General features: G+C 38.6%; 1 protein-coding gene across 1 annotated transcript; it reads right to left on the minus strand.

Moving 5' to 3' along the window:
* Positions 1-225: 225 nt before the first annotated feature.
* LOC116246826 (glucan endo-1,3-beta-glucosidase-like) lies at positions 226-3,300 on the minus strand. Its single transcript, XM_031618711.2, has 2 exons — positions 3,169-3,300; positions 226-1,437 (listed from the first exon to the last, which is right to left on the minus strand). The coding sequence occupies exons 1-2, from the start codon at positions 3,227-3,229 to the stop codon at positions 479-481; spliced, it is 1,020 nt and encodes a 339-aa protein (XP_031474571.1). The 5' UTR covers positions 3,230-3,300; the 3' UTR covers positions 226-478.
* Between the last annotated feature and the right edge of the window lie 18,176 nt (positions 3,301-21,476).

The following is a 21,476-nucleotide window of genomic DNA, read 5'->3' on the forward strand; positions in this document are numbered from 1 at the left end:
GGTTCCATTTCTTTGTACCGTCATTGTCAGTTTCTTGTCAATTGTCTAGGATGCCCGTTCTTGGACAAGAAGAGGGACAACCTTTTATAATGGAAAATAGAGATATTCAGTCAAAGAAAAGGAAAAAACAAAAGAAGTAATGAAAGGCATGGAGAAAACCAATAGCCAGCAATTAGCAGTACTGCTGAAAAAAAGATTTTATTATGGTTGTGGCTGCTAGTAAAGTAGTAGCAATTGTCTCTATTTCCATTATTCAAGAACTTATTATTTTCCAGCCAGTTGCTTTATTCTAGTAAATAAAGCAATTCTAGTTGAGCACATTGCGGAGGTCTTATGAAAACCCGTAACTTATGGAACTATTTAGTGGCCATATAAGCTTGAATTTTGACTGAACTCCTCTTCACAAAAAAAAAAACACAGTAAAAGAGTGCAACTATTGTCCATAACTAAGCTAGATAGCTTTTGGACCTTTGAGCTCCTAGTTTACGGTGATGGGATAGACGGGCTGCTTGTTAGGGTAGAAGAGGCCCCAGTTTTGCTCGATGCCAGCGGACTTCTGGTCCTCATTGAATAGAGCAAACACAAAAATCTCCATGGGCCCCGGCCTCTTTGGCGTGCCCTGTGCAGCATGCCTCACCAGGTTTTGGTTATAGGTCTGAGCATTCCCTATGGTAGTGACAGTCGGGTCGCCTCCAGCCGATGGCCACCCACTCTCGGACACCTGGATGGGAACACCGGCGGCACCAGCTCTCTCCATTGCTGAATAGACAGAATCTACCATGGCATCAAACAGATTTGTATATGCCAGCCCGTTGTTAGGGTCTGTGACCACAACTCGGTTAGCGGTGAAGAGTGCATAGTCAAGTTGTATGGCCTGGCGGTTGCCCACATAGCTGAAGTACGGGTACACATTGACCATGAGAGGGGCGCCGGTGCTGGCTAGGAATTGGACGATGGGGCCCATGAAGGGAGCGGCTTGATCGGAAAATGAACCTTGAGAGGGAGGATAGGAGACGCCGATGACCACCATGGAAACGGACGTGGACACCTTGATCTGGTCCCGCAGACCCACAGAGCCCAGGGCGTCCACCATGTTCTTCATAGCGGGGAGCACGTACTGGGCCGCGTCGCCGGGGATGACTTCGTTGCCGACGGTGATATACTTGAAGCTGACGCCCGGCGAGTATGGCTGGATGTTGCTGGAGATCCAGGAGCTGGCGAAGGAGGCGTCGTTGGCCATCCTCTGCAGATCATCGTTGGCCACATCCACATTGACTTCGATGCCCGTGTTCCTTAAGGCATTCAGTGCGTCCCCGTCTGGGCCGTACAGCCGGACCTTGTTGAAGCCCACGGACTGAATGAGCTGCACTGCTTCCGGCCGTGACGGCAAGTTGTCGCCGAGCATCCCATAACACACTCCCACTGACTGAGCAGCAACTGTAGAAACAATTAGAACAGGGGTTCAGGTTGTTGGCTGTCGTATGCTAAATGCTTTCAGATTTTATATATATATACATGGCCCTTTAATTGCTGACATCGTTATTTACATTACATAAAGGCAAAAATTGTGCAAAAGGGTGTACGACGTCGAGAACGCCTCTGGTCAAGAAAATAGGGAGCCTCCATACAAAGAAAGGACAGCGAAAAAAGTTACAAGTTCAAAAAAGACATTTAAAAAACTAAAACTTTCAAAATCCGTTAACTCCTCCCTTCTGATTTTATGGTGAACAACACTATTGGTCAGCTGGTGAACGAGTTTGAACCAAGTCATTTGCTTAACGAGTCGAGCTGGAGTTCATGAGTTGACTCATTTAAATAATCGAGTTGAGTTCGAGCTCAACACCAAACTGCCAAGTCGAGCTCAAGCCCTAGTCGAGTTTGTCAAGCCTTAATCAAGTCGATATATTTAAACAAGTTTACTAGTTTGTCGAACTTTAATCAAGTCCAACTCAAGCTCAACACCTGACGATGAATATCAATTCTATTCAAACGAGTTTATCGAACCTTAATCGAGTCGAACTCGAGCTCAATACGTAACGATGAATATCAATTTTATTCAAACAAGTTTGTCAAGCCTTAATCGAGGTCAGCTCAAGCTCAACAGGTAACTACCGATCCGAGCTCCAGCAGCTTCCGTCGAGCTACTCTCGAAATTGAGTTGAGTCGAGCTTGAGCTGACTGAACTTAGGCTTGACTCAGCTCATGTTCTTCCCTAGTAATAAATATGGAATGCAACAGGCCGGTGACAGCCGCAGGTCTCTCTTTAGGACCATTCGTTTGCAAAGTCACCAAAAAAAAAAAAAAAAAGAGCTTCTGTCCTCATTGACAGATGAGTCAAATGAAGGTTTATTGAAAATAGAGGAATTAACGGATAGCATATGTCAAAATTCAATTAATTATTAAGCTAAATTTGAAAGCCATGCACGTTTTATTTTTCTAAATTATATGTCAATATTAGATTTTTTTCCTGAATTGGTGAAGAACATATCCATTGATATCTTCTCCACCTGAAAGAGTCGTTTCTTTCCTTTCTCTTTTTTCCCAATTCATGATTTTTGTTGTTAGCTTGGCACCTGGGCATCGGGCCGGCCTTGGTTAGCCCTAAGAGCTGGGTCCAAGCCGGCAAGATGTCTGAAACCCGAGCTCGAGCCCAGGCCCAATGCTCAAAACCCAAGCCCGGTCATGGGCACGATGCTCGAACCCAAGCACAGTTCTGGTCTGGCTTGACCAGTTACAATAAAAAAATTAAATATAAAATAATTTTTAAAAATAAAATATATGTTTAATAATAAAATATATATTATTAATAAAATAAAAATAATATTTACAAGTTATTGGGCCGAATCCGGCCCTGTTGGGCTGACCCAAGCAGGTCTTTTTGGGTCAGGTACCCAACGGAGGCCCAATGCCCAAGTCTATTGGGTGAAGTTCGAGTATGGGCTACTATTAGCCTTAAAGCATGAAAAGAGCACACATAACCCATAATATGAGAGGGAGAGAGAGAGGGGAAGGGAGGGAGGAACGTGTGCGTAAACAGGAATCAAACAAATGATAGATCATGTACCTGCCAACCAACCCGGCCAACTATATATATTAAGCGGTTTAGATCAAGAATATGAGAGAGAGAGTGTGTGTGTGTGTGTTTTTGAGAGAGAATGGTACTCTTACCGTATGGTACTACCAATTGAAAGGAGAAAAACAATACCACCAACATGGAAGAAGAAGTCATCTTGTTGAGAAAAAGGAAAAAAGCAAAAGAAGGAGTAGATTCTCTAGTAGTGCTTGCAGTGTGATGTCTGCTGCTATCTGCAGGCACATATTTATAGACGCCAGCCTTCAAGTGATTCTAATGGTCCGTGTCAAGGTCGGCCATAAGAAACCCCCAATCAAGGCGAGGTTTTGTTTGTACATGTAGGAAGCCGGCGTGAGTCGGACGTGGCCAAATTATAAGTCGTCGTAATTTGAAGGAGTTTGAGTTTAGTTTGAATAGGGATGGCAGATGAAAGTAAGTATATACTTCCCATGTCCCAGTTAACTGGGTCCTGCTGTTATTTTTAAGTCTTAACAAATCAAATTGGAAGCAGAGCTACGCTGTCACCAAGTGCTAATTTTCCACAATTATTTCCAATCCGTAGAATTGGTATATTCAGTTTCAACCGGCCAGACGGACGTACCACATTTGCTGCTAAGCTAGTCACCACATTTGCTGCTAAGCTAGTCAACTTGGACGATCGGGGTTGTTATGGACCTCTTAATTTACATATAAATTTTAAAAAATTTTACTTATTTTATATAAAAATTTTAAAAAATTTTATTTCAACTCGTGTTAAAATTTAAACACTTTATTCGATCCCCTCGTAAAACAAAATTATGGACCATGCACTTCCCTTGTAAATGCTCCAAAATTTAACTTCTCCTTTCCACTCCAAAAGCAGGCCTTCGCTCCCATTCATTTTGCTTGGGCTTCCAATTAAACCTCTTAGTTTTGTTTTAAGTTTCCAAAGTTTCTATGGCAAAGACAAGCTGTTACGTTTTGTGAAATTAAGCACAAAAAAGGCTACCTACAAGTCTTGCAAAAGGGCAAAGGAGCCTTCTACAAAGCCTCATGGCAAGTTGCTCGATGCAGTGTGTGCATTATCCAGTAGCGGCCCAAAACCTAAGCCGCCATGGCAGCTTCGCTGGGTCCACCGATGGCCCGCTGCTAAGAATAGGGCTGCACAAAGAATTGAGCCAATTCAGATGCGCTCGATATGAACTTACAGTTAAAACCTTGACTCATGGTGAACTTGTTTATAACTAGCCAAGCTCAAGTTTAGATTTATGTTCGAAATGTTAAATGAGTTGAGTTCTAGTCGTTAGAAGTCGACTCCTTTAAACTTTGTTCGGCTCAATTACGTAAATGTGTCATGAATGAAAGCTTTTCTATTGCTAAGTTTTTCTTTTGAGAATATTTGAATGCAGAGTACGTGCATTCTTTGTTTGGATTTTCTATTAGATGCTTATTCATATATATAGTTGAATTAATTAAAAAAAAAACCAATTAGACAACCTAACGAATTAAAAAAATGAGACATTATAAGTTAATCGAAACAAGTCAAACGAGTTAAGTGAGTTGAGCTCGATGTTGTATTGTTGAGTCGAACTTGAACCTCTTCTATGGACCTTGAGCTCGACCTAACTCATGTGCAGCTCTAGCGTATGGGTCTCTTATACGGCTAAAATGCCCTCGAGCCTTTTTGTGTCAAGGGCATTTTAGCCGTATAAGAGACCCATACGCTTTCACGGATCCAAAAACTTCCTCTAAAAAGATATGTTCTACATGTACATGTACTTAATCTGATATATGTATGTGTGTGTGTGACAAGCAAGGACGGAGGCAGGACCTTGCCCCCCTCAAATTTTAAAAATTCAGAAAGTTATATGAAATTTTAAAAATTTTAAGTTGACCTATATAAAAAAAATTGATGAACTTTATTTTGGCACCTGTTAAATAGTTAAATGTCTGCAATGAAAAATTATGATGACAAGTAGTAGAAAAAATCAGGTATTTTTTGTCTCCAACAGTTGTCAACATCCGAGCTGCCACAGTTGAAACTAAGGCTGGATTTATTTGGAAGGGGAAGGCAGATAAGCCAAATAAAGAAGCTCGCCTTTCCAAGGAACCAGCAGAAAAAACAAATGGAGCGGCTGCTCTTGTGGTAGAGACAATCAGGTGATGCGTGCATGTTGGAAAGTCTACAGTACTTGTTTGGTTGGTCTTCACGTAGATGCAAGTCTCAAGACTCAACGTGTGGTCTCCATGCAGATGCAGCTAAGCTAGGTGTTAGGCCGCCTCTTGTGATCTCATCATCTTACGCAGATCAGGTTAACACAGTTCATTTTCTAGGTTAACCTCTCTCTCTCTCTCTCTCTCTCTCTCTCTCTCTTGTGTGTGTGTGTGTGTTTGTTATCTCCCTCTCTTGCGTGTGTGAGTTCTTAAATCTCTTATTCTACTCATTTCTTATATACTGTTACAATTTCAGTACCTAAGTCTTGCAGTATTAATCAAAGGAAACTATTTAACCATTAACACTAGGCTGTTATTAACTTCAGCTTAGATAATATGATAAAAAATATATAAGTTAGTTTGTTTAGCTTTCTTTACTACTTCAAGTAACTTAACATATGATTTATTATAACCCAAATAACTTAGCTTCACTATTCGCATTTAAAACAATTGTAGGATTTTATTAAAATGTGAAAAGTTCCTCAAGAAAACCTAATTTGCATTAATAAAGTCGTTCATATTTTTGTTTTATTTTTTAGAGAGTAAAATGGTACAAAATTCACTTATTTAGCACTTAAATGCTCATACCGTTATTTTGATTAATCATAGAAATGTCTTAACATTATAACATTAATGTTCAGTATATGTTGTTTATTATTGCCAACTTTTTAGGTGTTCTCTTGAAGTTTTCTACTAAACTTAAAAATAAAGAGAGAATCTCCAATCATATAAAATGCCAATTTTTCCAAACTGTTGTACAAATTACAATTGTTCTGAAAGACTGGTAGGAAATTTAAGTTCTATAGTTAATTCCAATGCAAGAAAATATCCAAGCGAAAAAAATCAGATAATAAATAACATAGTTGAACTAAACCTGATAAACTTAGAGGTGGATAATCCGGCTTTCAAGTGACTGATATATAGAAATCTTTAAGCCTAAGTGCCTAACTGAAGCTAGCCTCAGAATGTGCCTTTAATTCCCCACTTTGTGTCTGCAGTACAATGTTCAGCCTACGTTAATTAGATGTCATACTAACTCCGAAGCTGGATATATGCACACCCAGGGTGTATAATGACCAGAATACTCTTCATAAAGTGAAAAAGGAAGGTGTTGAAAACGGGCAAAAAAAGAACATAAAAAGTAAAAAGAAAAAGACTAAACAATACACCTCGTGATAAAAAAACTTCTGAAATGCCTCAACCCGCTTTTTTTTTTTTCAGGGGTATATATTTGTTGTGTGCACATGCTGGCGCATGCAACTCGCCCACTATGTCACCAAGGTGCGGGATGCGGGTGCCGGCGCGGGTGCAGGTGTCGGTATGGCACATCTTAAAAAATTTAGGTGCGGCGGTGTGGGAAGACTATTTATTATTATTAATAATTTATAATAATAATAAATAATAGTAATATATATGACAAAATTATCTCTAAATCACAAAATTATTAAATATCAGAATCAAAATTGTAATTTTTCTCCTCCTTTCTTTCTTAATAAGGAGGTTAGGTTCGGGGTCGGAGGAACGGGGTGAAGTGCTCCGTTAGTCCGTTGTTCACTAAGAGGTCGTTTGATTGCTGTCCATTGGGACAGGACAGACAGGACGTCCTGTCAATTACACTACTGTCCTGTCCTCATGGACAATGATGTTCTTTGTCCACCGTTTGATGATTTTAAGAACAGAACATCATGTTCTTTACGTCCAGCGTTTGTTTCACATATGTCTGTTTTGTCTGCTCTGTCCGTCCTGTCTGACGTTTGTTCGCTTAATAAACAAATCTAATTACAATTATGAAAGATAAATTAGAAATTTGTCTGCAATACTGAATACTTTATTGGCAGTCACGAGCACCAAAATGAATGAAAAAGATTAATATGTCCAACTAAACCTTTCTAGATGCGAAGATACATAACAATGGCTCCGTGATCTTTAAAATGAAGTTTCATTCACAAAGGGAAGAAGAGAGCCGTACAAGACAACCAAGTTTTTTTTACCATCTTTTTCACATGAAGAAGAAAGAAGTCCAGGACAATAACAATAAGTTCTTATACTTTCTTTTCACTTTTTCTTTTTCACTTCTTTTCTCTCAAAACTCGTGTGAACATTGGATACCCATCTAAGGAAAATTGTTGCTGCACCCTAGCCAATCATACAAGGAGCCAGTAATCTTCATTTTCGCAACTTTTTTTTTCTAAAAACAAGGTCCTAACTTCACTTTAACCCCAGAACTAGTGCTGCCCTTGCTAAAATTATAAAAATACAGGACATATTTATAAGGTAGAACATCCGAAATGGCAGCAGAACGATGTGTCATCATCATCATCATCTAAGATTCCATAGAACACAATGTGGATCATCATCAACATCATCATGCTGCAGCAACTGTTTCTCCTTTCCCGGAGGGCTCAGAGCCAGCAGGGGCTGCCTCCTTCTTCATGGATGTCATCGAGCACTTCTCCTTCTTCTCATCGATGTTCATCTGCTGCTGCCTGCACTCTAGACTACAGTATGCAGTATCACCCCTGACCAAAACAAAAAGGAGCATCGAAACAGAGCTAGAGTTAGCTGAGAATTTTTTTTTATCAAAATATATTGGTGACTGGCGAAAGGAAGGAACCTACGCAGTTTAAAGAACTCATTTCCTTTCAATCCTCTTTCTATATATATATATGTGTGTGTGTGTGTGTGTGTGTATGTATCTAGTATAAGAGAGAGAAAATGAAATATGAAATTTTGATAAATGCCTAAATTAGATCGTGGATAGCCATGGAACCAAAATGAAATTTTTTTAGTTGCTCTGCATATTTGTTACTATGAAAATGCAATACAGGAGAAGCATTAAGTGTTAACAGCTAAGAGATCTGATCACCAAGCGGAGAACCATTGTGAATCTGTGACTATAATACAGTACAAGTGAACTGATCCTATATTTACCAAATTCAGGACGTGGGAACTGCGCTACATTGAATCAACACTCATAGAGATGCACCCAAAAGCAGCAGGAAATATGTAATAGGTTTCACTAGAAGAGAAGCACCAAGTAACCAACCCTGGACATGAATCAGATTTTCAGAAGATTTAGGGATAGATCTAAACTAAATTGGCATCCTTTGTACATGTGTACCCAAAAGAAACCAAAATCCTACAGAAACACTCAATTTCTAATGATACAACAAAAGCATTTTACGTTTGATAGCTTTTTCATGTCTAATTCAGTTGTCTAGTTTAAAACATTTGACCATGAGCATGTTTTTGTTATTCCTCAAGAGTTGAATGTGTCTTATAGAATCCCCAACGGAACATTATTTACTAATTCGAAGCAAATTGACTGGTATAGGCCAGTTTGCAGTGGTATTGAAGACATCCATAGGACTAACATACAGACTTAAACATGAATATTACCCAAATTGCTTCTTGTAGTTTGAGATTCGCTGAAACTATGATAGAAATGGCGAAATTTACCATTAAGAGCTGGAGGATTATGGTTATAAGAGACCATAAAGAATGGTATTTGCAGGTTGCTTTCATGCCAAACTGAGTATGCAAGAAAAGGAGTGGTGGAATCGGAGAATATACTTCAATTGCTGCCAAATGAGACTGATTGCTTTCCAGACTTACTGGACAAAATTCATCGCGTGCAAAGGGTTCTTGGAAGGAAGAACATGCAGGTAAAATGATTCCAGAAACAATTGAACAGGATACTAGTAGGTTCAGGCTTCAGTGAGAATATGAATGAATTCTTTAAAAGAACAAGAACATGGTGCAGCTGCTTTATCATCTAAAAGTGGTAAAATTACCTACACACACACACACACACACATATATATATATAGACATACACACATACAGAAACTTATGTGTACGATTATCCTTAATTTTTTTAGTTGCTTTAACTAAATTTTGATAAACGCCTAAATTAGACCGTGGATAGCCATGGAACCAAAATGAAATTTTAATCATTAAATGAAACTGTAAGTCAAGTTGCTCTGTGCAGGGACCCATTAAAGTTAGGTAGAAACGAGCCTGTGCTAATCAAGCTTCAAGAGAATGAAAGGACAAAAGGTTATGCAGAAAATGACCATGGGATCATGCATGTGTCAATAGACAGGTGGTTGAATGGTGAAGTCTTCTATTTTATCACCTAAGATCGCTCATTTATCCCCACTGGGAAAATGAAGAAGAGCTACGAAAGTGATATCAAATGATTCAAAGAAACAAGAAGTTGCCTCATTTCCCATTTGATACAATCGTATAGACGGCCTTGATTTATCTGAACATGTATAATAATGTGACTTCTCAAAGTGCCTCCCGGAGCCTTTTGCAGTTGCAAATGGCAATGGCCAATCCCCCAAAATCAGCAATCGATGACAAATCTTAAATCAAAATAATTTTTTTTCATTTGCTTTTCCTTCTGATTCAAGCATTTGGTCAATCATCTTTATGCAAATGGAATGTCTCTCTGTGTGTGATGACAAGATACAAAGTTCATTGTTGTTTTAGCTTCGAAGGTGCACACTTTACATATGTTGGCATAATATGTTCATGTTCTGCGACGAGTTTACATGGATGATCTCCCTGTCCGTGAGCATCACTTACTTTTTGGCCTGCTAAATTAGAAAACTATCTCAACTGCTTTTTTTTTGTGTTCCACTACTGGAATATTTTGAGTGTCTAAAACAAGCTCCCAGCGATCTGCACTTCACACATGTTGGCATTTTGACCTAAAGACAACAGATATTCGTGAAATTTGGGACTTTTTCTATGATGTATCATGTGGTTGTTGATGATGATCCAGGAAGTTAAACAAGGACAAACCATCCCCAGATAGATTTCTTGTGGCTGATAGAATATTTGAGGCGTTACCTCAGTAAAGCCTCAAATATTTGAGGCGTCTGATTCAGTAAATTCAGTAAATATTTTGTTTAACATTTATTAAACAAAATGCAGACTCCCCTGGGTTGTTCCAATTTCTGAGTATAAACAATTGAAAGATAATTTTCCTTGTGGTCGTGGCTTTCAAGCAAGTCAATGTATATCATTTCATTGAAAGCAAACAAGTTCCAACTAACAAATTTAACAATAGAAGTATATCAATGTGAACCAACCGAAAAAAAAAATCTCAATAGTCATGAAACCTTGTCTATTATAGATTAATTTTTGTTGTAAAAAGGAGGACGCCCTTACCTTGACGAGAAGCTACTGCTGGGCTGCAACGGAAGCTACGGCTGGTCTGCTGGTGGCCTGCAAATGATAACTGGCAATAGAAAAAGGGCAAGAAAAAGGAGTAAGCCTGCAGCCAGGGAAAAGGAAAACAACAGAGAGAAAGAAAGAGAGAAGCAGCCTGCGCCTAACCTCGACAGAGATGCGGATGAGTCGCTGCTGCGGAGAGCTGTTGTTCCTGCTAAGGAGAGGAGAAGAGGAAGCTGAGGAGCTGCTGAGCTGCAACGGAAGCTACGGTTGGTCTGCCTGCAGGAATCGGGCAGCTCGGGGGCATAGACGAGGGCAGAGATGGAGGAGAAAGTCAGTCGGGGGTGGAGAAGAGGAGAAAGGCAGGGGAGATGGGGGCGGAGGTGGAGGAGAAGGAGATGCGTCGAGGGCTCGGGGTTGGGGTTGGGGTCGGGGTCGTCGGGGGCGGGAGATAAGTTTCTGTCCTTCGGAACAGACAGGGACAAAAAAATCATTTATACCATCGTTTAGTCGTCCGTCCTGCCCAGTCTGTCCGGTGTCCAACGTTTGATGAAAAAATCTGCTAAACAGGACACGCGTGTCCTGTTCTGCGTGTCCTGTGGCCATCAAACGACCTCTAAGGGTATTCCTATAACTATTTTGGTTTTGGGTAAGTTGAATTAGATCAGAATCCAAATCCGGACCCGAATTCTATCGCTCGAAGAGGAAAGCCCGACGGGTTCCCCTTCCTCGTCTTCCACTTCCTCTTCCTCGTCTTCCTCTCTATCTCCCTCTTCGTTGCCCTCTCAATCTCTCATTCCGTAGGTGAGCATCGACACAGAGAAGAAGAAGGAAGGAGCAGTGGCCGCGGCGATTTGGGTAACTAGCTCTTCCTCCCATCCTCACCGCTCTTCCTCCCGTCCTCACCTCTCTTCCTCCCTCTCCCAACTGTTTCCCCCTCGCTCGAGCCCTCTCTTCCTCCCGTCCTCACCTCTGTTTCCTCCTCGCTCAAGCCCTCTCTTCCTCCCGTCCTCACCTCCCTTCCTCCCATCCTCACTCGCCCTCTCTTCCTCTGGCGTTCATCCCCCCTCAACCTTGCTCTCCCTCTCCCACTCCACCAAATCGTGTCCCTTTCCCGCACTCTCTCCCTCTCCCTACCACCGCCCTCTCTCCTTACGATGCGGTTTGGGTGAGAGCTTCTGATCAGGTGTGGTTTGGATGCGAATCTAGGTCGCACCCTCACCCGAATCAGCACCCGCGGAGGCGGGTCCATTTCTGCGGAGGCGGGTCCATTTCTGCTGCACCCTGGTGACACAGCCTGCCCATGAGGAGAGATCAGATCCATCAGGTGGCCACCCTCTTATCTCTTTCCCGCTGGTTGGGCTATTCTCGATAAAACCTGTGGTTGAACTTGACACGGTCTCATATCTAGAGGCTAGCGAGCCCTACCTTAGTCATTTCTGCTAATTCTGTTGGGTATATCCAAACACAAGACTTGAGGCGCGTGGTTTGAAGTGCCGCTTGCGTTTAAAATGTTATATGAAGTTGGTTATTTATTTTTAGTTAATGCCATAGTCACACAAAAAAGTGAAAAAAAAAACACGATAAATTAAATTGTCGTTTAAAACTAAAAAAAACACATTTTTTTGGAAAAAAAAAAGTAAAAAACAAAAAAACATGTTTTTAACGTGTTTTTAACGTGTTTTTAAAGTGTTTTTTCACTTTGTTTATTTTTTTCAATTTTTTCATTTTTTTAATACCAATCAGTTTGTTTTCATTTTCTATTTTTTATTTGTTGAAAATCTATTTATCTTTTTATGTTTGTGTTATTAGTTTTCCACTTATTTTATTTTTTCTTCATTTTTAGTTTTTTTTTATTTTAAAAAATTTGCCATATTTTTTTCATGTTTTTCTGTTTTTTTTAAGCTCGCCATATTAAACCTCGTCCTTTAAAACTTCGAACCGTTATTGTGACTATGGTTAATGCTAACGGGAGGAACATCCGGCCACTTCCACCGTTCAAATCACATATTGCAAATTGTTTGGTTGGCAGAACGCTTGACTTTGAAGCATGCTAAGCTTAATTCGGCCTCAAAGATGGGTAGAAAATTGTCATGAGTGCATTATGCTTGTCTCATCGCCCTCAAATGTTTGAGAACACCAATATTCCCAAAGTCTTGCACCATGGACAAAGTTGGTACTGAAACTCCAACTTCAAAGCCATTTGCTTCTCCTTTTAAACGAACATAAAGTTAACCATATGACTTTACGTCCCGTATAAGAAATGATTGAACAATGTGAGAACAGAAACAACCAATCAGGTTTCCTTTTTGGCACGGCAAAGACTAATATCCAAGGACCAAAGGGAGCTCCCAAACAGCTCGTTAATTGGGCCTGCAGTTTCATAAATTTGAAAACTCATGCTTTGCTAACATTTGGAAACCATTTCCCCTATAGACTGGTGACCCCCAAGCAGGCCAAAGTGCTGCCACCTCCCCACAAGGTAGTCAATGGTAGGAGAGGGGATACCATGTGCCACTAGGATGGCAGGCACATAGCCCACACAAAGCAACATTAATGTACCGATGTTATGAGTGTGTGTGTGCTGAAGTGTGCATATATATAAGACCAATTCATACTACAAGTTGAGCCTACCATGTCAGACTACTACATTCCCACAATGTTTCAAACTTTGGCCTTTATTTGGAGTTATTCATTAAAGGATCGATCTTATTTACATATCCAAAAAACTAATTAACAATAAAATAGTCCATAAACTTTTATTTATTTTTAGCTTCGTAAAGTTATAAAAGTACATAGTTAAGTTATGAATTGAAATCACAGAATTCTACGCTATATGTCTTTTTGAAAGCTTTTCGTATATATTTCACTCATTGGACTGGACTTGTAAAAAGATAATCCCAACATGCAAGTCACTAAATTCACATATATCAAAGGATGATATACTGTGTCTGTGCTTACAAGTAAAGTTTTTAAAACTTACATGCAGATTATAATGACTGGCATATCATTACCAGTACTTACCTCTGTTTTCCTTTGTGCAAAATAGAGACGAGACCGGACCTGTCAATACGAGGTTCAACAATTTCTGACACCTTTACTATGAGTAATCAGACCAATGACTAGACTAGATGCTCCAGTTTCTGAGTTTAAATGTCGTCTAAAACCTAAGAAAGCACACATATTTCTACATTTGAAATCATGTATCTTTTAAAATCTGAGTAGATCTAAGAAATGGACTGATGAACAAGAAGAAATTAATATGAACTTTGTTCATGTCCAGATCATCATACATCAATGCAAATTGAGATCCTAAATCTAATATGATACATGTAAAAAATTAAGTCATGTAGACCTAGTGTCTGGTCTCTACTAGGACTGATGTGTAGGACGTGGATCTAACAAGGAAATCTAGATCTAAATTCAAAAATTAAAATCAGCATATGAGAGATTTACAAAATTATTGTTCTAAGTTTGAAACGAGAGATGTCATAGAAAAATCCAAAATCTCATAACATGTCAATTGAACACCCTACCCAAAGTGCAAGGTGAGAAATCCAGTAGGTTTGGTATTGCATTCATAATTGGATCTTTTAAGATCAAAATTCTTGAAAGGATATATCCAAATTTAATGATTACAGGGTTTAAATCATGCATTTGAAATTGATCACAGGTTTATGATCAAACATTCATTTGCTTTGAAATTTGATCCGAGGTCCAAGATCTAATATTTAAGATCAAAGATCTGAAGTCCAAGATCCAAAATTTAAGGTCTGAAATCCGTGATCCAATATCCATGACCTAAGATTTATGAGTCGAGATTCATATATAAAATCTGATTCAAAATCCGAACATTGAAATCCAAGATCCAAAATATAATATCCATAATCCAATATTTGAGATCTAAAATCCAATGCCTAAGATCTAAATCCAATGTAATACAATTAAGTTTAATATCAAGCTTTAGATCAATATAAGGTTCATGATTTAAATCCAATGCCTTGAATTGAGATCCAAGTTTCAAGTAGGCTAGGGTAGGTCGGTCAAGAGAACTGGGTTCAGTCTGACCTACACTAGGTTTAAACCTACGTAGGGCTTGGTTTAACTGCAGTATGCATTTTTGGTCTTGGTCAAACCATATGATATATGATGTACCATTCATTTCATATGAATTGAGTGTTTAAAAGAGTTTGACTAAATCTAAGTTTTGGGACTAGGTTCACACACAGTAGGCTCTAAGACTGGTTTGAACTAGATCTTAGAGAATTGAGCTAGGTTTGTTCTCCATACCTACATGACCCAGGTTTCTGAAATCTTTTGGAAAACTATGATTTTCAAATGGTTATTGTTTGAGCACCAGACTAGATTCGGGTTTTCACATACTTGGCTTGAGGTACAAAGGTTATGCTACTTTGCTGGCCTAGTCTGGTTTCAAACAAGGGTGCATATGTGTGTAAGGTGGTTCAATGTGTGTTAAACGGAGGGGTAATGCATGACTAAGAAAGCAAAAAAGAGAACTATATTCTTATGCATGCTTTAAGCAAAACCAAGTAAACAAAAGCAAAAACAAAAAAACAAAAAAAAAACAAAGAATTTAAATGAAAGAGACAAGGAAGAGAGGGACATACATGACCTACCTTAAAAACATTAAAGCAAATCTAATTTAGAAAAATAAACTTGCTAAGCTACAACACTATTAAAGCAAAGAAGAAAAAAAAACTAAGCTAAACATGCTAAAAGCAAAAAAAAAAACTAAACTAAACATGCTAAAAGCAAAAAGAAAAATTAAAGTAAACATGTATAAAGAAAAGCACTAAATTGCAAATAGAAAAAGAAAGAAGATGGAAAAAGAAACCACTTGAAGCTTGCACTGTGGCTGAGCCCATTCCTACAACCCCTACGCCGAGCTTGATTGGGTCTAGGTTGAGCGCTAATGCATCCCGAACTAAATCTTAGACCAAGACTCTAAAATTTAACTTGTTTTGAGCTAACACTTTTTTTAGTACTTAGTTGAAATTTTACCAATTTTATGAGTTTCTCTAGGAATAGCCCAAGTTTGTAGTGCTAAAGGAGAGGGAGCCCTATTTGTAGGAGAGAGAAGGGACAAATTTTTTTGTGCCCATTGAAACATGACTAAATTTTTGCACAGTATCTCTCCTCTCTCAACTCAAAGAAAGAGGTTAAAAGTATATTTTCAATCAAATTTTGCTCGCTATATCTCATTTGGAGTTTGATTTGATTACGTAAAAAACCATGCATGCATGAAGAACTACTGGTCAAGATCAATGGTATCAACTGCCGATGAAATTGAACCCTCTAGATAAATAAGATAAAAGAATGGTGGTAAAGTATTTAGATTGATATCGAGCATAGAGAACGAACGATGCGATAATATGAAAAGGAGAAAACACACTTTTAAACCTTATTTTAAAACTTGATCTAAATAAAAAAAACGTTTGTTCCGGCAACATACAAGTATTGATTTTGATTCTGTCTACACCGAAGTGCTTAGCAAAGACTTTGGACCATTTCAAATACTTTCGTGTGAATTGATACCCATATGTGGATCTTGGACTTGGGTTTGATGTTGAGACCCACATTCAGGTTTAGTATCCAAGGAAAATTCTAAAATATGGATCCGGATATGGTTATAAAATCTGGACTATGAATTAATATCCAGGGCCTGAAGTGTGAATAATGGATCTGGATCTACAAAAGTAGATCAAATTCGTGACTTGGATGTGAGATCCAGACATGAAAATAAGACTTGGATATATGATCTGGATCAAAAATATGAAATAGAGGTCTGAAAATATTATGGACCTCGACCTAGCTTGAGTTAGGGTAGGTGGGTTCGAGCGGCATGACATGGACTGGACCTGGGTCAAGTTCAGTTTTTGAAAAGCTAGGTTCAAACCTAGACTAGGCGCAGGCTCAGCCTAGGTCCTATGTTAGAAATTTCCAGTTTTAATGGGAAATTGGGGTAGGATGAGCCTGGGTTCAGGCCTACCATGTCCATAAAAGTTTTATAAAAACCTAATTTAGGCTCATGTGTCTCTTAAGTTAAGTTTTATGAAAAATACGTGCATGGTGACAAATGACTAAAATACCTTTGTGTGTGGTTTTATGTTAAAACGGGTCCAAATTATGAGATGAATTTGAACTAACGCTCTAGAATCAAATAAAATCATGAAACGATGGTAAATATGGCATATACCTTATGTTTATGTAGAAAATATGGCCTAAAAAAGAAATGATCATTTTCCCTTGTTTTTGATGAATTTTCTCCATATAACTGAACCAACATGTGGCTAGGCTCTTAAATAGGCTCTTGTTAAAATTTTATTGAAAAAATCATCTCAAATTGCTCATACCAGGTCGTATGTGGCGCATTTATAACGAAAAATCATGGAAGCGCATAAAAGTCATATTTTTGATGAAATTTTCATAGGTAGAGCTTAGGGTACTTGGAAAAGCTAATTACTTGTAAAGACATGCTAAAAATTAGAGAAATTTGCTTTAATTTTGTAAAACTGAGCTCGGCAGCAATTTACAGAGTGTAACAAATACTAGGAATGAGCTCCCAGTCCTTTGAAACTGAATTGATCTCAAACAAGAATGAATGAACTCAAATTGAACAACGGGAGTATTGACTTACTCATGATAAACATGATTTTAGTGAAACTTTAGCTCACTCTTCTAGGTTCAGCTCAAACTCAGTTCAAACCCCAGAAAATAAGAGAGAGAAAGCACACGAAACTAAATTGAATTCAAACTAGGATAATGATTCAAACTGAACTAAAGGAAGTTTGTTTTATACATGATAAACATGGTCATAGCTTAATTTTAGCTCAGTTTTTTGGGTTGATCTCAAATTCAGTCCAAACACCTGAAAACAAAAGAGAAAAAGTCTCAATGGAAATCTGCTAGTTAGTAGATGAAACTTCGGGCTAGGTGACTGAAATAAATGAAACAAAACTTTTTCTCTACTAGGTAAATTTTTTTTGACTTGGTTGAGCTAAAGATCATAGTTTCAAGTTTTCAGAACTGATTTGGGCTATAGGAGAACTGGCTTTAGATTGGGATAACCCTGGTGAACCGAATTACTGAAATATGATGAATAATTTCTAACTTCTAGGTACAATGCCGAGATGCAATGGAAAAATGATAATCTTTAGCTTGGACGACCTAGGTGACTTGAGTCTAAGTGCTCAATGCTGGTGTATGCTGGTGTGAAAAGTGCTTGTTTAGCTCAGAAATGGCTCATTTGTTATCAAAACTTGGTTTTCAAAATCAAATTGAAAATCTCATGGTGAAGGGTAAAATGGCCATTTGTATTTTAAAAAAAAATTAATGTTGACGATCTGGAGCAGGACTAGGTTGAGGCAAAGGTCGATATATTTTTTGATGTGTCAATCCCACACTTGGAACAAGATTATAATGGTTAGTAATTGATGTGCTTCATGATGTGATTTACAGCTTTGCTGCTTGCAGTGTTATATCTAGCAACTAGTCGAAAATTTTTTTGTAATGCTGAAAGATAGACTCTCTCTCTTTCTCTCTATAAGAACTCATAATATCAAAGCAAAATCTGAAGGGTTATCTTTCAAAGCTTGATTCCAACACTAATGCCTGTGAATGCGCGAATCTCTGGATATGGCCTCACACTTAACATAATTTAATTTGCACACCTGCTTATACATGTTGCTTTGAACTAGTAGCTGAGCTACAAAATTTGGTTGAAGGGCAGTGACCAGTCTCATTGGCCGAATTACAAAATTTGGTCTAGTGGTGGAGCTACAAAATTTTGGTTGAGGGGCATTGACCTGGATGTCTACAGGGCACTGATGGTAGAGGAGTGGCAGAATTTGGTGCGGCACAATGACGCTCACCCCCATGCCAAGTGGTTCCTCTACTTGGTAGTCTCTCATTGTTGATCAGCAAATTATATTTTTTTATATTTTTCAAATTATGTAGTTGAAATTAGCTGATTCTTAGAAGTGTCTAGAAAAATAGAGCTCATCGGATGGAAGGCATGCTGAATCAAATCAGTTACAGATACTTTCAAATGGTTAATTGTATATTGTTGATCTTATAACAAATTGAAATTATCATGTATATATACTCAAAAATAATGAAGTTGAATTTGCATCTTGATCCATGCATGCTCTCTCTCTCTCTCTCTCTCTCTCTCTCTCTCTCTCTCGTTGTCAGTTGCGATTGATTCTGCCCTTTTTCAAACTTGCTTCGCGATACTATACTTTTGTTTTGCACCACCCTGTTTTTTGTTAATTTCATGGTATCAGAGCCATGACTTCTACAAGATCTCAAAATCAGTCTTCATCAGATCAGCCTTCACCATAAGCATCAAAACACCTCGTTGGAGGCTTCCCATGATCTCAGCAAGGCAGACATGATTAATCCCCTTTTTTTTTTGCATCATGCAGTCAATTTCAGTAGCCATATTGGGTGTTTAAACAACTCATAAGATAGAAGTACTTCACATGGAGTAAGGCAATGATAATGGCCTTGTCGGCCAAGAACAAACTGGGTTTTATTGTTGGCATTTTGTCTCAACTAGACATTGGTTTTCCTGATGATATACTATGGAGGAGGAGCAACGACATGGTTTTATCTTCGCTACTAAATTCACTGTCCAAGTAGAGGATAGTGTTATATATATGCTTCCACAACACATGAAGTGCAGGTCAACTTAGGCGATAGATTCATGCAACGTATAGCACCGAGGAAATTTTGTATTAAGTTAGCAATAAGTAGATTGAATCAAGATTCACAGTCTGCTAATGTCTATTTCACTAAACTGAAAGCCTATTGGGATGTATTGTCCTCTTGTAATACTTTACCACCATGTCCATGTGGTACCCTGTCAAAGAGAGCTGCTCAAAAATAGGAAGATAAAATCATTCAGTTTCTAATGTGATTGGATGATTCAATCAATACTGCTAGAGGTGAAATCCTATTGTTGGATCCACTGCCCACTATAGGAAAGTTGTACTCATTAGTTTTGTAGGAAGAAGAACAGCATAAAGCGCACATGCAAAATTCTATTTAACATATTGGTCTGCTTTCGGTTAAATGAAGAGTCAAACAAATAAATTCAAAAATCAATGAAAGCAACAATACTTTTGTACACATTTCCAAATACCTGGACATTCGAAGGAAAAATGTTTCAAAATACACACTATCCCTCCTCTTCCAAAGGTCAGAAAGGCAAACAAGAAAAATTTCACTAGAAACTGAGAAACAAGGTGGTCATGCTCACAATGTGACAATGTCAACTGCACAGCTCGTTGAAACCAACAAGGAAATCGCTTCAAGTCTTGACTGTGAAAGAATACAAACTTCTTAAGGAGCTACTCAAAGAGAAATCGATGTTCACAAGCATGTCATCCACTTCTCATCTAAATCTAGCCAGTATGTCCTGCCTTGAATCAAACCTATGGATTGTGGACAGTGGAAGGGTAGCCGTGGTTGGATGTCAAGCTATCTTCTAATGTTATTCAATTTCATGGATGGCTGCCTAGACCACATGATAAATTTTATTCAATATCAGAACAGTTTCCCATCAAACTACCAAATGATAAAGTGGGATGTCAAGCTGTCTTCTAACCACAATCTCATTCACATTTTTTATGTTCCAAATTTTAATTACATTCTAATGCCGGTTACGATGTAGTTGCTAATTCTTCATGTATTATCTCTTTTTTTGGTTCATGGACATCTACTACCAAGACTGCGATTGGGGTGGGTGAGGGATTGGGGCGGGTTAGTTCCACAAGGATTATTCTACATCCAGCCAGCCTCAAACCAAGAAGAATCATCAAACTTAGACTTTGTCTTCTTCTAACTATGGCATTTGCAATTGGGCCAAACGTCTGCTAGTTGTAACAAGTTGTCTTGATCCTAATACACATATGTCAGATTGAACTTGAGCTTGTTGCTCAATTCTTAGAAGATCTACTCATCTAAGAAAACCGTCCATCCTTCTAAAAGATTTCTATTGTGGAATATTCTTGCAACCATCACAAGCTTTATCAAAGTCTGGAAAGGAGATGCAACTAGGTATCCAATTTTTGAATGCTTGTTGTTCCAAAGATTTTCAGCTTCTCATCAATCTTTCATGCTTAATGTGTCCCAAGTCTATGAACCAATGTCCTACAGTCAAGCTCCTCAAGGTCCAAATTGGCGACGGCCTATAGAGGTTGAATGGAAAGCATGGAAGCCGACCACACTTGGGTCTTAGTACATCCTCCTCTAGGTGTCAAAGTGATTAGATGTAAGTGGGTGTATTGAGTGAAATTCTGAGCAAATGCGGAGATTGAGAGGTTCAAAGCCCGGCTAGTTACCAAGGGCTATGCACACATTGAAAGATTAGACTATCACCATGTACTGGTGGCGAAACTTGTTACAGTTAGATGTTTATTAACAATGGCAGCAATATGTAATTGGTTTTTGCATCAGATAGACGTGCACATTGCCTTTCTACATAGTGACTTGCAAGAAAGTGAGTATATGGAGATTTCTCCCATATATGGCAGCAAGGGGGAAAAACGGTTTTGCAAGCTCACAAAATCACTTTATAGGATTAAACAAGCCCCTAGAAATTGGTTTTCCAGGTTCTCACTTGCTCTTTCAAGGTATTGTTTCACTCATCCAAGTGTAGTTATTCTCTCTTTATGTTCAACCGTGGAAATTGTTTCATAGTGGTTAATTGTATATTGTTAATCTTGTAACAATTTGAAATCATCATGTATATATACTCAAGCATAATCAAGATGAATTTGTGCCTCTCTCTCTCTCTCTCTCTCTCTCTCTCTCTCTCTCTCTCTCTCTCTCTCTCTCTCGTTATTAGCTGTGATTGTTTCTGCCATTTTCATACTTGCTTCACCATGAAATGGTAAAGGGCTATAATCAGCAACCGGCTAGAATGAAGATTATCCCAGATGCTAAATCAGCGATAAAGGGATATAATCAGCAAACAGCTAGGTTGCAGATCACGTCAATT

This window comes from Nymphaea colorata, chromosome 2 (assembly GCF_008831285.2).
Source record: "Nymphaea colorata isolate Beijing-Zhang1983 chromosome 2, ASM883128v2, whole genome shotgun sequence".
Taxonomy (NCBI): domain Eukaryota; kingdom Viridiplantae; phylum Streptophyta; class Magnoliopsida; order Nymphaeales; family Nymphaeaceae; genus Nymphaea; species Nymphaea colorata.

Excerpts from the sequence above, each read along its gene's own strand:
- LOC116246826 (XM_031618711.2), bottom strand. The coding sequence starts at position 3,229 with ATGACTTCTTCTTCCATGTTGGTGGTATTGTTTTTCTCCTTTCAATTG. Across the intron at positions 1,438-3,168 it reads TCAATTGGTAGTACCATACG|TTGCTGCTCAGTCAGTGGGA; the intron begins GTAAGAGTACCA and ends TTGTTTCTACAG.